Raw genomic sequence first — 8,417 nt, forward strand, 5'->3', positions numbered from 1 at the left:
TAATAGAGTAAGTAAGAATACATTTAATTTAAATTGGTTTCTAAATAATGTTTTGCTTTGAAATGAAGCTAAATGCAGAGTCATTGGATCTTTTCTTACATTAGAGTATTTGACTGAAACGCTGCTTAATCCCTGTTGAGTATTATATTGTAGTTAAAACTGTATAACTACATATGTTTACAGGCTTTATGCTTTATGATATTCAGTATGTGTCACTCATACTAATGCTAGTAGTGTTTATAGTTCAGGGCAATGTGGTGTGTTTGTTTGACCTCTGCACTTATCTGCACTCTGACAAGCAAACGTTAAAGCATCCAATTAATTACATTCATACTCTTTATTTAAATTCTGACCCTCAAATTTTGTTGTGCTCTTACAATTCGCCCCATAATAGTTCACCGCCAATAACAGTTACCTGTGTATACACAAGGCCTTGTAAAGGTCCTTTAGGTTGCTCTCACACTGTATTTTGCTAACATTTTAATCATTTTTACGGTTATCAATGTGGGAGCTTGAGATATTTAGACATTGCAGGTTAAATAATCAGATACGTGTTAACTTTTAGACGTATGCAAATTGTTGTAAGGCAAAGCTTTCCAATGCATTGCCATCCTTAAGGTCATTTTACATGCTTGCCACTATAAATCAAGGGACAGAAACTGTATTAATACAAATGCATGCATGCATGCAAAAACAACAACAACATACAGTTAAAAATGAATATGCCTTTTTGATTATCTACTGTATTTCACATTCTTTGCTGCATGGGGTAGCTGCCAGTTTTGGGGAGGTGCAGGAACAAAATGTGCCTTTGTGTAACCAGAATTGTACAGTTTGTTTCATCCTCTTTGGCATAAACTTAACATGTTGCCTTTATATGTTTGGTTAAATGTGTATTCTTATGGGTTTTTGGCATGCAAACACTTCTGAGGACCCTTTCTTTCAATGCCTTTTTATATATACGCTAAGCTGTTAGAAAACAATCTTTGCTCTTCCAATCATGTGACTATAAGACTACAGTATCAAAGCTGCTGTACATACAGACCGGCATTCTTCCGGTTTCTCCCTCGCCGCAGCTGACAAGATCAATATTTTGTTGACTTTACTTTACAAAGACTGCTGAGTCCAAGTTGATTTCTGATCATGTTTTATATCATACAAAAATATGCTCCCACTTTGTTTTCACTGAAGCTGATCTCTCCCCCTGCATTTTGTGGTTTTACATCGGATATAACAAATACCCAGAAAAGGAGGAGTGCACGTACTGCCCAGCGTAAAGTCCTGAGGCCTGATCTGAGGGCAGCTGAATATACACAGTGTCCCCAGGTTGTAGAGGTAGTACTGCACTCCCTGACGCTTGATCGAGGAATCCCTTTTTGTATTCATCGTATGTATACATCACTGGCTCATTGTTCCTCATCAAAGCCACCCACACATTAGCTCCTTTGCAATGAACGTGGTAGGCAAAATAATAAATGCCAGGCATGTCACAGGTGAAAACTCCTGTCTCGGGGTTGTAGTTTTGGCGACCATTGTACAAGAGCTTGTCAAAGATGACTGGAGTGCCCACAGGTGGAAAGGGAGTTGTCACTATTGCTGTGAAAGCTGGCATTTCCAATCCACTGGCACCCATTACTTCAGCCTCATTGCCTCCATACTTGCCCTTCTTACCATAGCCACTGGCCTTAACACCATCGAGTTCAGGGCCCATCTCAGAGAGCACTCCTGCCATGTCGGGAGACTGCCCAGACACTCCAGGTGGGCCTGGAGGTCCAGGAAGGCCAGGTGTACCTGGTTGTCCAGGGGTTCCTGGTGAGCCCTCTTTCCCTTGGGGTCCTATGGGTCCTGAAATCCCCGGATTCCCCTGACCTGCAATGCCTGGTTGACCTGGTAGACCGCTATCTCCTTTGGGCCCATGAACACCAGGAGGCCCGATTGGTCCAGCTGTGCCATCCATTCCAGGGATTCCTTTCGGACCTTGAGGACCGACCTCGCCAGTAAATCCACTTTGTCCTTTTGGCCCGGGAAGTCCTGGAGTACCAAGGGTACCAGGTAGACCTTTATGTCCACTGTCTCCTTTTGCACCACTCGGTCCTGGTGGACCTCTTTGTCCTGGCTCTCCATTCTCTCCAGGCAGACCATCGTTACCAGGTAACCCAGAGGTACCAGGGTCACCCTGAGCTCCATTAAGCCCTTTATGTCCTCCTTCTCCACAGTCACCTTTAGGACCAGGTGCACCTAAACCTCCTGGGGTTCCCGTAGGGCCTGGAAGACCTGGTGGACCATTTGGTCCAAGGGGTCCAAGCATGCCAGGCAGTCCTCCGTGGCCCTTATCTCCTTTTGGTCCAGGAAGTCCAGGGGACCCACCCATACCTTTATCACCCTTTGGTCCTGGGAGTCCTGGTTTACCAAATCCAGGAAGCCCTGGCTTTCCTGGCAAACCTGGTGGTCCTGAATGGCCTTTCCCACCTGGCATACCTGGCTGTCCTGGCAGGCCATTTTGACCTGGTTTTCCATGACCAGGTTGACCTGGTGGGCCAGGCTGTCCTCCTTCACCAGGTGGCCCAGCTGGTCCTAGCTCTCCAGGATATCCTTTATGTCCTGGTGGTCCTAGTGGCCCTGGTGCCCCATTCAAGCCAGGTTTTCCAAAACCAGGCAGCCCTCGTGGGCCAGCAGGTCCTGGGGGCCCTGGGAGCCCTTTGTGACCAGGTTGTCCGGGCAGCCCTATTCCTTTATCACCTTTGGGTCCAGGTAATCCCGGTAGTCCTGGCAGACCTTTGTGACCTGGCTCTCCTTTGGACCCTGGTTGGCCCGGTAATCCCTGTACCCCTGGTTTACCTATTCCTGGCAGCCCAGGTGGTCCTGGGGGACCCTGAGGCCCTGACTGCCCAGCTGGCCCTTCTTCACCCCTAGGACCCATTTCTCCTTGTGGTCCAGCCTCACCATTTCCTCCTGGCTTGCCTGACAGTCCTGGCAAACCTGTTTTTCCCATTCCGGGCCCTCCTGGTGGACCAGGAGATCCAGGTTGTCCCGCAGGTCCAGGCTGTCCATTCCCTGGAGGTCCCGCAGGTCCCTCTGGTCCTGGTGGTCCAGCTGGGCCTTGCTCTCCTTGGGGAATACCTTCAGCCCCACTAGGGATTGTCAGACCTGTGAGGAATGAGATACACAGACAACATTTTGATTATCAATTGAGCACACACACACACACACAAACACACACACACACACACACACGCACACACACACATGTAATCCCCACTCAGTTGGGTACTTGCCTTTAATATTCCTTTTCTGGTTCTTGAAGAAACAGAAAATTACTAATATATGCCTCGATTGAAAAATGACTGAGCCCTTGTTGGGTTTGAGCACATGTGTTCAAGATGTGAATATATACGTTCATGGAAGATTGTTGATGACTCACCTTTGTCTTGGCCACCATTATATCCGCCCCCTTTACGAGGGTTTTCTTTGCCCTTGTGCATAGGCATCTGGGGTAGCTCCTTCCGGTAGTGGGGATACTGCATATAGGGTACCTCCTTGCCAATGTACTGTTGTTGGGGAAAGTTTTCTCTGCCCATGTGTTGGAGGTGCTGCATCGGCTGGTATGGCTGAGGGTGTTGCTTGTGTCCGTAGTATGCCCCAGAACTCACATAAGTAAGTACTGCAATCTGTAAAAGTGTCAGCAACAGTGGGATAGGAAGGGGACGCATGGCCAAGGCCTGTATGGAAGATAGAGAGGACCAGATATGAGGGAGGGATCTGTACATTAGTGAGTAGATCACACATTGGTATGTTAGCGCTTTAGTATTTTCATGGAATATGATGAACCTTCAAGTTCACGAGACGAGTCATAACAACCTCATTTGCAAAATGCAGCTACAGGAGGTTACGCTCCCTCTGCTGGATAGACATTTGAGCTACACAATGGTCTTGTCACTATTTTCAGTGAGTTGCACTTGTGTGTGTGAAGGTGTGTTTATGTAATATTGGATTTTGCAATAAATAAGCGGGTTAAATGTGGGCCATTTGCAATTAGCTAAAGTAGCCATCTCTACCTATTGAATATGTATGCTATTATTCTATAAGACCACCATAAATAGTATCACCCACTGGGAAATTATTACTATACCATTTTCCATGAAACAAAACTGTCACTTATGCCTAAACAACATTTATTTGTCGGCCATAACCGTTTCAATCTAATATATTTTGGACTGAACAATGCAGACTTAGCTGTATATTTCTAATTAGGAAAAGCACCCATACTTCAATTAAAAAGTAAGTCCTCCAAAGTCCTACTTTCAGAATACTATTTTGCACAGTTTGATTCTCATATAACTATGTCTTGAATTGCCTTTAGTTTAAATATGACCCCTTTAAGATTAAAGATTGAGGAGATTTATTTTCTATTTGCACCTTAAAAAAGGAAATAATAAGTATTTGAGCATTATGATCAATGAGTCAGTTTAAAAGGAAAACAAGAAAAAGGCACAGAGGTAATAAAAAACACTTATTAATTAGATAGATTCAAATAGCAGCAGTTATACCACAATAAATATATACATACACCCCGCATAGACATGACACATATCAAGTGTAAAAAAAACTACGGACACTATGTACAGAAGTGTAACATATTGCACAGTGCCAGTCCATATAATAAGAGTGATTTCCCTACAAGCTGAACATTTACAAAAGATTGCACAGTGTAACTCAGTCCATTTAGTGCCAGGGTATGTGCCAAGTGTCCACTGCTGTGCGTGGTATTTAAATCAACCTTTAATTTCCTTTGCTAGTATCTTACTGCGGCTGAGAAGAAGCTGTTATGAAAGTGCACTCTGTGAGTGGAGATGCTCTGTGGTGATACGGCTTAGGCTTTTAATATGGTGATCTGCAACAAATAATACAATACAATAGGATACAGGAGGTGGGGATAAACTGCATTTACTATAGTTGTCCACAAGAGGGAGCAACATTTAATGTCACATCAAATCTTTTTTTCAAATTTTTCCAACTTTCCATGTATGCAAACCTGATGTAATGTGAACATGTGATGCCCATAGGCTGAAGAACCTTACATTATTATTATTATTATAATATATATATATATATATATATATATATATATATATATATATATTTAAGCGTCTTTGAGTGTCTAGAAAAACACTGTATACATTTGAAGTATTATTATTATTATATATATATATATTTAAGTGTCTTTGTGTGTCTAGAAAAACGCTGTATAAATTCGAAGTATTATTATTATTATTATTATTATTATTATTATTATTATATATATATTTAAGCGTCTTTGAGTGTCTAGAAAAATGCTGTATAAATTGGAAGTATTATTATTATTATTATATATATATATTTAAGTGTCTTTGAGTGTCTAGAAAAACGCTGTATAAATTGGAAGTATTATTATTATATACATTTAAGCGTCTTTGAGTGTCTAGAAAAGGGCTACATGAATTCGAAGTATTATTATTATTATTATTATTATTATTATTATTATTATTATTATTATTATTATATCAGTCCCATAATGAATCAGTCCCACTGTCTGAGATGTGTGGTGACATCCTGCTGGTGACATTCATTCGTTGCCTGACACTAAAGCTTTTTTTTTTTTCTCCTCTTCTTTTTACAAGTGTGTGAAGTATTTCTGCGACCTCCCCGTTAACTCACATGGCGTCCTCCTCGCCGCTCCTGCTGGTATCGACCGATTCAACCAACACATTCTCGTTTTCCAACAGGTCAAATACCGACACTTGATCAACCCCCCCCCCCCCCCCCCCCCCCCCCCGTCCGTCTTCACAGGAAGTTAGATTTTAGGCCGTACCACCACCCAGTCAGCTTTAGGAATAGAGAGCTTGGTTGACTTGACGAACAAGTGAAAAACCAATCACTGACAACTCAAAGAGACCATTGTGACAACATGTCAATGTTTACTTTGAGTTTTTGCCCTGGACACAAACAGCGGTCTCCTAGGTGAAAGTCCTGTGTTTGTTTGATCCCCCCCTCCCCGCCTCATGGCGATCGGGGCGCGTTTACAATGGAGTTAGTTGCCGTACGTTGGTATCAGACTCGTCGTTGCTCGATATTTGATGAGTTGGGAGTTGTTTTGACTGAATTGCATTGCCCGGGCAACAGCCTGGGTTCGTGTTCACTTCCGTTCACACGCACACACACACACACACACACACTGCACCGAGAGGGATTGGAACCCGTTTTGTCTACTTTTACAACCGTGAAAGGAAAAAAAAGGTCTTTGAGTCAGAGCATTCGTGGGCACCATTTGACACCCACAAAAAAAAGTCTAGAGATTTACCACAAAGATCAGTGAGGAAATATCTAAAGCCGCCTGCAGCTGCCTGTCAGATGATGTCTGATCCAACAAGAGACACAACTGAGTTGCGCTCCATGTGCACCTTCAAACCGTATATATATTAATGTTTCAAAGACATTATTTAACCCCAAAGCTCTCCGCTTTAAATGGTCAGTAACGAAGGCAATGGGATTCCCTCGCTCCCAAAGCAGACCAATAACTTAACCATGAACAATAACTTAACAAGTAGAACCCTCTTCTGGGTGTCTACTTTTCTTTTCAAGTGTCAGTCTCCAGTTTCCAGTTTCCATCCCAGCGCCGCACTTTAATTATTATTTCTAATTCACATCCTAAACCCCGGCCCTTAGGGTCCACTGGCTCCTTGGATCTTTTCTGCCCTCTGACCTTTTTCCCAGTCGAATGGTAACTTTGACACGCCGGTGCCACTGTCTCTCCCCATGAGAGCGGTTCTTTGAAAGAAGCCCACCTAGTGCCCCCCCCCCCCCCCCCCCCCGGCGGCAGAAGCCCAACATGCCAAAGAGTTCGGGAGGAATGCCCGGCCTATTTTTACCTGCTTTATTGGAAGCTGTGGTCTGTTCCCAGTATCCTCATAAAAAATAATAAAAAATGGGAGGTCTAAAAGAAAATACACGTAAGTAAAGGAAATGGAGAAGATAATAATTGATCTCTAAAAGGTATGACGACTTGAGCGTTGAACCTTTTCTGTTACCTCAAGGGTTCCCAGGTTTCTACTAATAAGGAGACTAATCATTATATTATGAAAACGGATAACGTCTAACTTCATAAATACATATAACTATAAATTCTTTTTCACCATTTATTGATTGTCACTATTCTATGCTTTCCACAACATGATAGAGAAGGTTTTTTACGGCACAAAAGTGTCCAAACGTAAAGCAGAATGACTTAATTTTTTTAAATCATTTTTTTTAATGTTTTTTTTGGGGGGGGGGATATGAAATTATTGCACATTGTGTCATTTTTCAAAAAAAAAAAAAAAAGCTTTGTACATTAATATATTTTATTTAAATGTGATTCATTATGATGACAAACAGCAGGAAGTGCACTTTCGACCCATTTTCATAAAAGATCACTTTACAAAACGAAATGAGTATTGATCGTGTTTTCTCCTCTCGACTTGCATACATTTAATTAACATCGTTTACAGAAATTGTAAACTTTATAAAAATGTCAAACAGTTCAAATAAACATGCTTTTTTTTTTTTTTAAGTTGAGAGAAGACAGGGCCAGGCATAGCAGCGCAATATATGTATATTATGATATGACCATTTATTTATATATACATAAAACGGTTTAAGAAAAATAAATAAGACCGTTTTACTGCCTTTTAGGAACATCTCGGCACGGTGTCAGTATGCGCGTGAGTGCGCGCGTGCGCGTGTGTGTGTGTGCGCCTGGGTGGTTTTAAAGGGTTGGAAATACTCTTGACAAAACTTGCGAGCCACAGATCAGCTGCACCGCACAACGAGGGTCTGTTCAGTGTCATATGGCAACACCGTGACGTCGTCACAGCGACCAGCAGAGTAATGGAAACACCCTCTTCCTTTACCGTGGAGTGCTTCTCCCAAAACACATTGATCTACACGAGTGTTCATACAGCAGGGCCACTCTCAGACTGCAACAAAAAAAGTGACCATAAAGAAGTCTGTTGTGCCCGTGAGCTTTTTATTTCCAAAAAAAGCACGTGACCTCAGACGGTTCAGACGTCACCCACGAAGTCTCACTCTCCGTACCGGTTTGTCCACAAGCCGGAGAGGGGGGGGGGGGGGGGAAATGACACGTTAATATGTCCAATATGCTCACGAGGACAATGTCACAATGAGATGCAGGTATATATATTCCTATGAAGCGTGAAGCCAATGAGTACTGAACACAGCGGAGGCTGATGGGATTGTCAGTAGTTTTATTGATATTTGGCCATAAAACTAAGTATTGTGACCTGATGATGCTGGGCAGAGGAAAAGTGAGAGCGGAGTCTGTATGCTTGTGCAATATTCAATCCATCCAAAGATTGATATTTCTATTACCTAAATCATCAGGG

At 42.6% G+C, this 8,417-nt stretch overlaps 1 protein-coding gene across 1 annotated transcript; it reads right to left on the reverse strand.

Moving 5' to 3' along the window:
- Nucleotides 1-1,219: 1,219 nt before the first annotated feature.
- col8a1a (collagen, type VIII, alpha 1a) lies at nucleotides 1,220-3,719 on the reverse strand. The gene is made up of 2 exons (XM_034562128.1): nucleotides 3,422-3,719; nucleotides 1,220-3,147 (listed from the first exon to the last, which is right to left on the reverse strand). The coding sequence occupies exons 1-2, from the start codon at nucleotides 3,708-3,710 to the stop codon at nucleotides 1,220-1,222; spliced, it is 2,217 nt and encodes a 738-aa protein (XP_034418019.1). The 5' UTR covers nucleotides 3,711-3,719.
- Between the last annotated feature and the right edge of the window lie 4,698 nt (nucleotides 3,720-8,417).

The sequence above is a fragment of the Cyclopterus lumpus genome, chromosome 21 (assembly GCF_009769545.1).
Source record: "Cyclopterus lumpus isolate fCycLum1 chromosome 21, fCycLum1.pri, whole genome shotgun sequence".
NCBI lineage: Eukaryota > Metazoa > Chordata > Actinopteri > Perciformes > Cyclopteridae > Cyclopterus > Cyclopterus lumpus.

What these genes read in the sequence shown, in the direction of transcription:
- col8a1a (XM_034562128.1), bottom strand. Translation starts at nt 3,710, where the DNA reads ATGCGTCCCCTTCCTATCCCACTGTTGCTGACACTTTTACAGATTGCA. An exon ending in TAATGGTGGCCAAGACAAAG is followed by an intron (nt 3,148 to 3,421) that starts GTGAGTCATCAA and finishes CATTCCTCACAG; the next exon opens with GTCTGACAATCCCTAGTGGG.